The 12,697-nt window shown below is 38.8% G+C and overlaps 1 protein-coding gene across 6 annotated transcripts in view; it reads left to right on the forward strand.

The window, feature by feature from the left end:
• Positions 1-10,005, forward strand: part of FOXN3 (forkhead box N3) — a 133,292-nt gene extending 123,287 nt beyond the window's left edge. For 4 of the 6 annotated variants that reach the window (XM_027899147.1, XM_027899149.1, XM_027899151.1 and 1 more), the window contains 2 exons: positions 4,375-4,398; positions 6,998-10,005. In XM_027899147.1, the coding sequence (XP_027754948.1) occupies positions 4,375-4,398; positions 6,998-7,547 (574 nt within the window). In that variant the 3' untranslated portion in view covers positions 7,548-10,005. The remainder of the gene's footprint in view (positions 1-4,374; positions 4,399-6,997) is intronic. The other 2 variants (XM_027899150.1, XM_027899152.1) reach the window with 1 other exon arrangement.
• The last annotated feature ends 2,692 nt before the right edge of the window (positions 10,006-12,697 follow it).

A 12,697-nucleotide genomic window follows, 5' to 3' on the forward strand; every position in this document is an offset into this window, starting at 1 on the left:
CCCTTGTAGTTACATTTAATTACTTTATATTTTTATATATAAAATAAAGTACAGTTGAATCAAGTACTTTGAGTTAAAAACCCTACTGAAATGTATTTAACAAAAATGACTTTCCATGAATAAAGAATAGCAATTTGAAGAGAGCTTCATTATTTTGTAGTGCATTTGCCTTAAATTGCACAAATAGGCCTTTCATTCCAAACTAATCTACAAATGGAAAAGGCATCCCACACTATTTTTACTTTGACAATCATCCTCTGGTGTTAAATCTCCACAGCAGAGCATAATTGGATGTGTTTTGACAGTAGCTTTTTATTTACTTTATTCACACCACTTTTAGCTTGTTTACCATCCATATTTTCCATGTTGTGGCTGACAAGTCTAAGACCCACCCAAAGACAGCAGGGAAAAATAACGCTTCAAAGCTGCACAGCGTGTAGCATGTCTCTAACATGAGATCCATCATATATATTTTTGGCAGACCATATCCCCATACAGTTTCCTGAGAGAATCTAAAAGCAAATGCAGTGATAGTCTGAATATGTAGAAAAGAAAATATTGACTTACAAAGGTATTCAGTGAAAGCAGGCAAAGCCAGTATTTCTTTACATACAGCAAAGAGTTGGTTGTGCTTTGAAGGCGAGTTCTTCCTCTTCCTATCATCATCCACTGGAAAATATTTTTTAACTGTTTTCCTGGGAGACCTTCAGTGTTGTAGGCACAGTCTGTCAAAGTGGCAAGTGCATCTGCCATCACATGTCTTGGCAAGGTGCAAGAAGTTCTATCATAAACAATCACCTTCCATTGAGTCAGATATCACCTGTTACATCAACCCTTGGGAAGAGCACAAGCTTGGAAATTGATCCAACATTAGAACTGTTGGAACTGCAATTTCAGTACATTCAGCAGACAGCCTCTGCCACGATGTTTGTGATTTTCTCTGGTTATCCATAGAGTGTGAGTGGTTTGTGACTGTGTCAGGGTCCTGCTGCAGTGCAGTAGAACTGCTGAGCCACATTTGCCTGATGTGGACAGATCCACGGTGAGGTTCTCACCCAACAGAGAATCTCACCAGCTGTTTGGCACAGACCTTGTAATTTGGTTCAGGTTATTCTGCAGAAGATGTTTTACAAAATATCTGTGGTAATTTAAAAAAAAAATAAAATTATATGCTATGTATGCCTCGGTAATAGGTTAGATTACTTTTGGTAGTGTTTATTAGAAATACCTTGGATTTTAAATTATTGAAGGTTAAAAATAAAAATAAATGGGGTATTACATAGAGTTTTTTCCTTTTTTTTGCAATTCTTCTTTCTCGCCAAACATTTGTAGCATTCTCTCCCTGGTTTTGGCTGGGATAGAGTTCATTTTCTTCCTACTAACTGGTACAGAGGTGTGTGTTGGATTTAGTGGAAGAATAATGGTTTAGTTGCTGAATAGAGCTTACCCCAAGTCAGGGCCTTTTCAGTTTCCCATGCTCTACCAGTGAGCAAGTGGACAAGAAGCTGAGAGGGAGCACAGCCAGAACAACTTGACCCAAACTGGCCGGAGGGATATTCCATACGAAAGAGCATCACGCCCAGTATATAAACCAGGAGAGTTAGCTGGGAGGGGCTGATCGCTCCTGGGGGATGTAGTGAGTGGTGAGCAGCAGAATTGTGCATCCCTTGTCTTTCTTGTGTTTTATTCCTCTTATTCCTCTCTTTGTTCCTCCCTTTTCATTGTCATCATTGTAACAACATCGTTGTTACTGTTGTTATTATTTACTTTATTTCAATTATTAAAGTGTTCTTATCTCAAATTCTCCTCCCCATGCCACATGGACTGGGGAAGAGCAAGCACCTGCATTGTACGTAGTTGCTGGCTGGGGTTAAACACCAGCATTCTTGAGGAATTTCACAATGATCAGTAAATTGCAAACAAGCTTCCTAGGGAATTTCCCTCAGTAAAAAAAATAAAAAATATTCTATTTAGATTTCCAAGATAAAATGTTCCCTCTTCCTTGGGAGAGCAAGTGCATCCACACTAGCAGAGCTACTGCTCTTCCTTGATTTTGAGGGGGGGAAGAAAAAAAAAATTAAAAAAAACCCAGCCAAACCAGAAATCAACAGAATGCCCAAAAATGCAATGGTAACAAACCTTACCTACTTCATCACGAGCAGATTTTAAAATACCTGTTCTTCTCCTGCTATTAATGCCGCAGTTCCTTATGCAACTCCTGGTCATTGGGGTGTGACAAGAATTTTGTGCCTAACTTTATTTGAAGATGAAAGATTGTTATTTAGGATTATTTTCACTCTTAATTTTAGGGTAATTACTAGATTATTCCTCGGGTGTAATTTTAATTATTGTGACTTTATTTTTCATGTTAGCTTTATTTTTTGCTTATTTTTTCTTCCCTTGAAGCAGCCACTCAAGCAGTGATTAAATATACCAAACCTAAGTAACATGTGCAGAATAGATGCCAAAGCATAAGTACAATTATTATTATTCACTTATATTATCTGTGAATGATTAGTTTTGCTTAGATAAAGGAATTGGTAGGTATTTCCTTTTATAAATTCTTAATTGCATCTTCTTAATGCTTTTGCTTATTACTGTCATGATCAGCTTAACAAACCCCAAGTCATCCTTACATTGCATTCCCCTTTCCACCTGTAACAGGCAGGATCAGTTATCCTTGGGAGCCAAAGGAGTCCGCTAGTAACTAAAGGATAATAATGATAACTAACTGGATTATTCTTTCTTTGAAAAATGCAGAGGGCTGTATTTGGCTTAACTTCAGATCTGCTGTTGATACTGCTGGCAGTGCATGACTCACATTTACTGTGATCCTTTGTATACAATTATGCTCTGAAGTACCTTTGTAAGAGCTGCTGTCACCAGTGTGAGCAACTTGTTGACTTTCCATTCAGTAACCCCTGACAGAATCTCGTCATACAGCAAGTGAGCACCACTTACTTTTCCATATGCTTGCTCATCCTCCTGTCTGCTGGTGTGTAGTGGTTTTAAGAAGCAGTTCAACTACCTGTAGCTGAAAGTTCTGACTGTCCTGAATTTCCCTTTGAAATAAAAGAAGAGTGCTTTTTTTTTCCTTTTTTTTTTTTTATCAAACCTGGAACTTGTCAAAATCTACAAACCCAGCTTACCTGTACTGCTTTCTTTGTGTCTTCTAACTGGGTATTTCCAGTTACATACCAAAACTGTCACCTATGGGTACACAGTAGCTGTCATCCAGAAGGATCAGAGGTAGATTAAGGTGATATTTAAAATCCACATAGGTTTTCTGTGTTCATCAAAGGAATACACCTGTCTTAAGGGTGGAATACAGTAAGTATTTTTCAGCAGAACTTTTTGCCACTTTGCAAACAGAATGTAACCCTTTTTTTTTTTTCCAAGCTGTCAGTTAAAGACATCATTTCCTTACTGTTTGAGATCCAGCTGCTGTGAGTCCCATCTGACTTCTGATTATATTAGTGGCAGAATTCGTAACCATTAGCCATGGGAATGAAGTTGGACTTTCAAAAGTCCAAACTTACCTCTGCACTGCTTGAGGATTGTGTCACTGTGCTACACCCAGACAGAAATATTCTAAGAAGAATCTGTACACAGTGCTTTAGGTTCAGATCTCAAGCAAATAAAATGTCCATGTCAGCAGGATGAAAAGATCTAGAGATTGTCCCATGGACTTTCCTGAAAGGGCGAGCCACTGCTGAAAACATGAAAATACGTCAGTTTCTGGAAATTTTGAAATAAAGTTCTGAACAAACATGGAGGGGGAAATAAGGTATTTCTTTTCAAAAGAAATTTCCTTTCATTGTTACAGTAAGCACGGAATTCTTAAATACCTTTTCTTCCCCTCTGTAATTTAAAAATAATCCACACATGGAGCAGTCACTTGTTTTAAAAATCTTTTACTGTTTCAGTAACAAACTTAGAGGTACAACTAGAACTGGGAGCAAAAATAGATTCAGCTAGCCAAAATCTGTCTCCTGAAACCAAAGGGAGTTCTGAAGTAAGTAGAAGTAAGTAGATGTAAGTAGATCATAGATTCATTTCGTAGTGAACATATGATTGTATAAGAGCAATGCAAAGCTTTAGAGTTTCAGAAGCACATATGGAATATGAATGTTTTAGATATTAGTTTATTCAACTCTTACTAATCTACTAATATCAGTTATAAGTAATTCATCTTGTGTTTGAGCTGTTGCATATCAAGATACAGATCAGATTAATTTCCTTTCAGGGTACATGACTTTTGATATTGTGAATATCCTAAACACTCTGCCTGTGTAACTTTTTTATTTCTGCAAATATTCTTTGCTAATTCTCTCCTTGACCTGCTTTCTCTTCCATTTTTATTTCCTCAAGCAGAACTGGTTGGAAATCTTTCAAAATGTAAGTGAAACCTAAAGATTTTTCTAAGATGCAAATGCTGTCCATTTCCTGACCAGTTCCACCATAGAAGCCTTTCTTCTGAAGTGTATTGGTATTTCCTTTCCTCCCCTTTTTTTTAAAGTGATTCCTTTTTTGCACCTTTCTGTGAACTTCTGTTTTTCTTCATCAGCATCCCTGTTTGCAGTCACTCCCTGTGGGATGCTAACCCCACAGTAATACACCTTCCCCTAGGGCATTGCCTCTGTACTCCCCAGGCATTTCATTCTGTTTTTATGCTGATTTGAAAGAATTGGGATCCAGAGTAAGTCCCATGGGCAGAGTTTCTGAATCCAAATTATAGCCCTTTTATGTAAAAACAACACTAGAAACTCAGGACTAGGGCAAATCAGGGATGTCTTATTGGTACATGGTTGCATTGCTCCATGGAACTGTAGCTTTCCTTTTATTGACAGTCTCTCAGTACAAACTAACAAGTAGATTTAATAACATAAAAATGGGCATCTTGGTTTAAATCCCATCCATTAGAAGCCTTGTTCGCTAACAGTAGGCATCCCATAGGAGTTCCCACCCATTCTGTCTTGTATTTGTTTCCTCGGAGCACAGATAGATTATTTTTTAATGGAAAATTAGTAGCATGTGACTTTTAGTGAGCTACATTGCTCTGACTTTTAGCTGCCTAGTAAAATCAAGTAACTTTAATTTTATGCTAATTTATGATAATTTTAAACATCTTTAAATGTAAATTTACCCTAAAAATGAAGAATCTGTCACTTAAAATGCATCACATGCTTCCTTGTAATGACTGATCTTAAGGAGTTTGTTATAAATTCACCTTACAACTAGTTTAGTATGGATGATTTCTTCTTTTAAGCATTTGGCAACCTCTAATGACATCCCCTGCAGTGGCAAGCCATCACAGAGTAAATGCAGCTGGCTTGCTGCACAATCATGAATGACATTGCATTTAGTTATTAATAATTGAAGTCCTTTTGGATTCTATATAGAATTTATGGATCATGCATCTACTCAGAAATCTAGGGGAAGGCAATTTTGTTGAGCAAAAGAGGTTGACAAGAGGCTTTCTTTTCTAATAACTGGGCCTTCTATTCTAAACATTTCTTTGAAAAATACTGTAAATAAGAACATTTGGCATGACCCATAAATTTGCTGCTTTCTAGCACTGTACTGTCATTGGTTCATAAAAGGAAGCAGGTTTCTTATCTCAGTGAGGTCTAGAGACGAGCAGTTAGATGAATAGGAGCTGTGGAATTAGATATCACTCTTATATTCCCACATTTCAACCTTACCTTTCAAAAAGGGATAATACTGTGCTGCTTCTTCTATAAAAAACCCCATACATGAGGTCCGTTCCTTGAAACCTAAAGCACTTTTTAAGAAGAGCAGTAATACTCTGAACTTGCCCCTGTGCTGTTCCTCTTAGATATCTATGCTCAGTGCATACATTTAAGAAAAGGTTTTAATCCAACACTGCCATGAGCGTGCAAAAGCATTCTAGTGGTAGCACAAAGACGGCAAGAGTAGACCTTAAATCAGTTTATCATGGGATAGTTTAAACAGCCTTGCTTTTTTGTTGGGTTTCTTTCAACTGATAGAGGGGTTCAAGGCTGGTGAACTGGCAGGTAGCAATGGTGATGGCTTTACTCAATGATGAACATCCTACTCTCCTTTTCTCAGCAGGAATTAAGGATTAAGAATTAAGGGCCAGTCCCTTCTTTAATAGTCTTGCAGGCATTGTATTCTGTACTGAAAATCAGTGGCAGTGCTCTAATACTTTTTAGTCCAGAAAGGAACACTGTTCATTTTAAAATATATTGTGTTGCAGTAGTTCCCACAGCACAGGGTGCTATAAAACCAAAGGGGGAAATGACAGCTTCTAGAGTAAATCCAGATTTATCTTTTCTACTGCCTGTTTTTGAGCACATTGTAATATTTTATTGGCAGCTAGTGGCTTAAAGATTGTATTGCTTTTAAGATTATTCATTAACTGATCAGAATCAGAAATGTGGCTGAACCTGGCTTTTATACTTAGTTGCTCCTTTTGTTGGAAAGAATCCTAAATGAAAGCTGTGCTATTTCCAGGTGAAACATCTCCTGCACTTGGACTGCTGGAGCTGGAAAGTGTCATTCAGAGGTGGCAAATAATTACTCCAGGAAGCTAGTGTCTCTTCCCCATATTTTTGATATTATCATTTATATGAAAAAGAGGAGGGGATATTTATGCAACTCACCAGAGTTTATTTATCCAGGAGATAAAATAATGTTGGGGTTTTTTCTTTTTAATTTCTGAAGTGTAAGCTATTAGTTGAAATGTAAATCAGGACTTTAGATATCATTTATTTGTAACCATCCTCTACTTGCTCCTGCCTCTTGTGCTGTTTTGTGTCTTTTGGCGTGTTTTAATGTCAAGTCCAATCCACGAGCAATTAGGCTTTGAAACCACCTTGCATGGACATTACTTTGATACTCATAGTTTCGGATGATAATTTCAATTTACTTGTCAGTTGGCTTTATCATCTTTTGCTTTGAGGCAGGATCACATCTGTGTGGCTTCTAAGACTGCTTCTATTTGTTTCTACAGGAATGGAATAGCAAACTGCCGGATGCGGACAGAAAGCGAACAGTCCTGCGGCTCTCCCGTTGTTAGCGGTGACCCGAAGGAGGATCACAACTACAGCAGTGCCAAATCTTCCAACCACAGGAGCACATCACCTGCTAGTGACTCCGTTTCCTCTTCCTCTGCTGACGACCAGTATGAATTTGCAACTAAAGGTAGCCAAGACAGCAGTGAAGGAAGTGAAGTTAGCTTCCAGAGCCACGAGAGCCATAGTGAAACAGAAGAGGAGGACAAAAAGCAAAGTCGGAAGGAGACCAAGGATTCTTTAGCTGACAGTGGGTATGCATCCCAGCACAAGAAAAGGCAACATTTAATGAAGGCGAAAAAAGTACCAAGTGACACACTGCCTCTTAAAAAGAGACGTACAGAAAAGCCCCCTGAGAGTGACGATGAGGAGATGAAAGAAGCAGCGGGATCACTCCTGCATTTAGCAGGAATTCGATCCTGTTTGAACAACATCACGAATCGGACGGCAAAGGGGCAGAAAGAGCAAAAGGAAACCACAAAAAATTAGAACAAATCAATGATTTGTTTGAACTTACAAAGTTTTGTTTCAGCACGTCAGGTGAATTCTAATGATTTGTGGCAATATCAGCAATTTTTTCCTTTTTTTGTTTTTCTTCTATTTGTTTCTGTTTTGTTTCTTTTTTTTCTTTTAATTTTTTGAACCCTTAAGATTTTTATTTTTAAAGGAGATTGAAGCCATAGAACTCATACTGACACTCAGCTAATTTACGAAAAGCTTTTCATTACCTGAAGACAAAAAGTTAACAAAAAAAAAAAAGCCAAAATCGCCATTGCTTTCTCCAGCTTGTCAAAAATGCGTGGTTCAATACGCAGTGACATCAACATTAATGTTATTGGAGTAAAATTGGGCACTTGGAAATCCCTCTTATAGTAGAAGAGCTGTGCATAATTTAGTATTCATTCAGGCCTGGCCCTTAAGAATTTTTTTAATGGCCTTACAATTGGGTTAGAAGTGAATATGAATAAAGAGATTTGTGGAAGAGAGGAGGCACGTACTTCTCAACCAAGAACCATCTAGTGGCACTTGGATACATTGTGCCATACAAGTCTTTGGACAGCCACTGGTGGCAACTGTGCAAGCTGTAATGCACTTTCAGTGCTTCATGTGTCCCATGTGGCTCATAATGTGAAGACTGATAACTATAAGTTTGAGGAAATTTGGACTATGTATGCAATGGGTTTCAGTGAAATAACAAGAAGAAATGGGAGGGGGGTCACTGTCAGTAGCATCGTTAACCATTGAATTCTGTCTTCTATATTAAATTGAAAGAATGTTCAAAAAGCCATAAGCCTGAAGATTGGCACTGCGTGCAAAAAATCATAGTAATAGGGAAAAACAAGCTATGTCTTCTAAACTGCCTGAGTGAAAAGCAATCAAGTCTAAGAAATTACAATAGATACAATGTACATCAGAATCTTTTTCTGTGGATCATATCCTTGATCTAACTGGGGAAACAAAGCTACAAAACCTGCCATTAGTAGTATTCTGTATTTAAAAATAAAAGGAAAGCATATTGGTGAACAGTAAAATTCAGAAGTTTAACAAAAGAGCTCCACACTGCCCTCAGAAATGAGTGTGCAGTGGCCGTCAGTCAGGATTCATCTGTGCAAAAATGACAACAAATTTCCAGATTGAACCAGCGTAGCCAGCAGAAGAAATTTGATCCACATTGCATGGATTCCTTAGGGAGGGGGGGAAAACAAAAAGCAAACAATTTTTTTTATTCAAAGATGACAAAGTTCTTGTAAGGTAAATAATGTATTTAGCATGAAGCATGAATTATTTTCATATAAATATAGAAAATAGAGAAAAAGGCTATGCCTCTAATTTTTAAGCCCTTAGGCTTAGAGTTTGGTTTTTGGGGGTTTTATTTTTTTGTTTTGGTTTGGTTTGGTTTTGGTTCTTTTTTTGTTGTTGTTGGGGGTTTTTTTGAAGCAGGTGTTTAAGGTTTAACCTTCTTCAGGGACAAACACTGACTGTTGGGGAACTTACTCTGCAATATTAAAAAATAAAATCTTCATGCTCTGGTAGGGCTTGGATGGTTGAATTATACTGCCTTGTCTGCACATTCAGCCCCCCTCTCCCTACTTCTGTTTTAAAAAAGAAAAAAAAAGTAAAAATGTGTCCTTTCTTCGTCTGTACATGTGTAACATGACGCAATAATCTGAGGGCAAATTTAGTAGTGAGTGTGTATGACAGAATCAAGAGAATAATGGGAGGTTAATTGAGGAAAACTCTCTGATTTGATTCAGGAATACGTAGACAAGAAAATAGCTTTGCTAATTTGCCATGAAAAAATGAAGTTAATTAAGAGCCTTACGGAGGTGTCCGGAGAAAAACCAGTGTTACAGAGAGTGTGATTCAGGTACAGTGCTACTCTCCTGGTAATGATGACTGTGAGACTGGAGATCACTACAGCAGAGAGAAACTGTGAAATAAATAAAACAGTCTCTCTCACCTGGATTCTTGCATTTGGCATGAAAAATTCAACATTTAGAATATCGTAGAGGCAAAAAGAAAATCCCAGGAACCAACCACTTAGTAGAACAGAATGGTCGGTTTTTTAAAGAGTGTAGGTTTGGATTTATCCCTAACAACTGTTTCAGGCAGCAGTTTCAGCAAGATGGATCTAGTTTATGAAGAGTGAGTTAGAAAAGGGTTTGCCTTTCCACTCAGTGCAGTGAGCTAAAAGTTGCATTTGAAGATGCCTGTGGTGTGTTCTGTTAGCAAGTGGAAGGACTGAAGGGCTGGTCTGGACCTGGTCCTGTGCTCCACAAGCATTTTGTCAGTAAAGAAGAGGGTCATGCTGGCAGCAGCACAGCAAAAGGGTGCCTCTATTCCCATCTCAGCCAGCGTGTCCTGGGTCCAGGAGCTGCCTGACAGCTGCGTAGCTCAGCACAACTGCCAGCTATGGAGATGAGGAAGGAGAGAGCCGAGGATAGTGTGAGAAACAGCCTGTGTTCCTCTCAGTTTGCTGGGGCTGATGCATGCAGGGTTGATTCCCTGCATTAGTTAAGTCATGAGTACATAGATACTAACTTTCCTTGACTGCCTGCAGCCCTTGAGATAATAATGGGGGAAACAGAAAGGGCCAGTCCCTTGGCCAGGTAGCACAGAGATGAATGAGCCATAGTTTTCCCTTATATGTTTGGACCTGGATAATGAGCTTCTTTCCAGATCCATGCTTACTACAGCCAAAGTCCACAGGCAGTGAACCACACAACCCTGTGCAAGAAAACTTGGTCTTCATCTTTTACAGACTTTGGAGAGAGTCATTTGAAATAGAAATACTACAGTATCACTTTGCCACTACCTTTACTCGTTAATGCATAGTTGTACCATCTCAGGAGTGGTTTAATATTTATCAAAAAGTAGCACTAAAAAGTTAAATCTAGTGGCAGAAGATAGACTTAAACCATGGCTCAGCTATCTCAGTCCTCCAGGGGAAGCAATGTACTCTTGTGTCAGTGGCCAGATTCTGTCCACAGCACTAATTCCAGGGCAACTTCTCTGATTGCAGTGTGTCAGTGCAAATGAGATCAGTATCTGACAGTAAGTACCATTCATTAATGTGGACTCTTGGTGGCTAAATATATAATTACCACTAGTATTACTCATCTTAGAAAACAGTCATTTTGCATAAATATCTAATTAGGCAAGTTATCTTTATACAGATATATATATAGAGAGAGATATATATAAAACTTATCTAAGACTTCAACAATTCCTCTATATACTTGCTGGTAAACCTAAAATGTTGGCAAGCATCTATTTTCATGTAAAATTTGTTTCTCCTAGTCTGATCTGCTAAGGACATATGCTTTGGGTAGGAGTTTACAAATTTACGTTCAGGACCAGCAGTTTGGCTGAGGACTAATGCCATCAATGGATCGTTTCTGGTGTTTAAAAACAACTTGTCCTTATTGATGCTTACTCTGACTGTTGATGAGAAGTACATAATTTGGGTTGTATACAATATTTAGGTGTCACCTTTTAAACCATTTTTGTGCCTGGCTGACAATGGCAACTTTTTCAGAACTGGTTCTGACTCCATCAGAGAAGTTCTCTTTTTCTTGTAAGAACTGAGATTGATTTGTTTTCCAGGAAATACAATGTCAGCTTTTCAACAGAGTTGTCTCTACCTTGACTGAATGATGTCAAAACAGAGTGGTAATTGCACTGTATTACAAACTCTCTCACTTGCCAGATATGAGGTGGTGTGGTTTTGCTTGTTTGCTTTCCTTACTAAGCCATTTTGGAGTGAGAATTTGTCAAATCTCTAACTTTCCATTCCTCTCACTCTATCAGTATTGCCAAATTAGCATTTCTCCAAGACAGGTGAGGTCTAGGGGAATCCCAGGAGGTCTGCAAGCATTCAGTGGTGAGTTTCACATAGGCATGAATTGTAAGGGTTGCTGGACTTCATGGCGGGTTCCTTTGGAATATGCCTTTTGCAGCAAAAAGCTCTTGCAGGCCAGAGCTAATGCCATAAGCAGATTTCACCGGCATCTGCAGGGAGCTGAAATCTGCTGGTCGTGCTTGCATTCTGCAAGCAGTTGGATGTCCTACTGCATTTTGATGCAGATTCTGCTTGCGTTTGAAAATTCAGGCACAAGTCTTGAACAGCTTAAATGTATCACCCTGTAGCTGTTTCTGAAAGCAGTCTGCTTCTGTTCTTCTCCTGGCAAAACTGGCAGTAGTTCTTCCAAGATCGCAGGATTTTACAGCTGAAAAGCCGAACGTGAGAGTGAGGAGATCTGCCGTGTGGGACTAGAGAACTGTACTGAGAGTGTGTTCTCTCCTCTATGGCAATTCAGTTGAGGTTCATATTCTTGTTCCTCTGTTACCTTAATGGGAGAAGGGAATCCCAGAGGAGATGCATCGGCTTTCAGTGTTCAACGGAATTACTGTCTACCTTTGGAAAAGATACAGAACAAAGCTGGAGGCTGCATTCTTCACTGTAGTGAGGTAGAGTTACATCAACATACTTTAGCAGGGAATGAAATCCTAAATTGTACACCAAATAGCACCAAGGATAAAATCACCAAAACACCACTTTGTCCTGGTTTCTTGGTGGCAGTGATTGATTTTAACAGAGATTTTGGCCCTAATCCATCTGAAGATGTAGATAGATCATAGAGTTATGGAGTCATAGAATATGCTAAGTTGGAAGGGACTCATCAGGATAGAGGCCAACTTCTGGCCCTGTGCAGGACACCTCATGAATCACACCATGTGCCTGAGAGTGCACAGTCTGATGTTTTCTGGAACTTGAAGGTGTCTGATTTCCTTTGCAGTCAGTGGAGCTACAGACACCCAAGTGCTCCTGGAAGCCTTTACCATTTCACTACTACTACCATTTTTCCTTGAATCTGACCCTAGGCATTTTTGAAAACATTACTCTCCTGTGCTCCAGGATCAGAATAAAACTATTGAGAGAATGCATTTCCAATGCGATTTACTTCACTTCATGGAGAATGCAAACCCAGCTCCTTCGGGCACATCACTCCTGCCTGAATAGCTCATTGGCATATTTTATAGGAAATATTTTGAAACATTTTCTTGACTTTGCCACCAAAAGAGCATTTGAACCATACACCCTCCTGATTGTAACAGAATATCAGTGTTGACCGTCT

The sequence above is a fragment of the Empidonax traillii genome, unplaced genomic scaffold, assembly GCF_003031625.1.
Source record: "Empidonax traillii isolate 1590-97213 ecotype Southwest subspecies unplaced genomic scaffold, ASM303162v1 scaffold646:size549819, whole genome shotgun sequence".
NCBI classification, from domain to species: domain Eukaryota; kingdom Metazoa; phylum Chordata; class Aves; order Passeriformes; family Tyrannidae; genus Empidonax; species Empidonax traillii.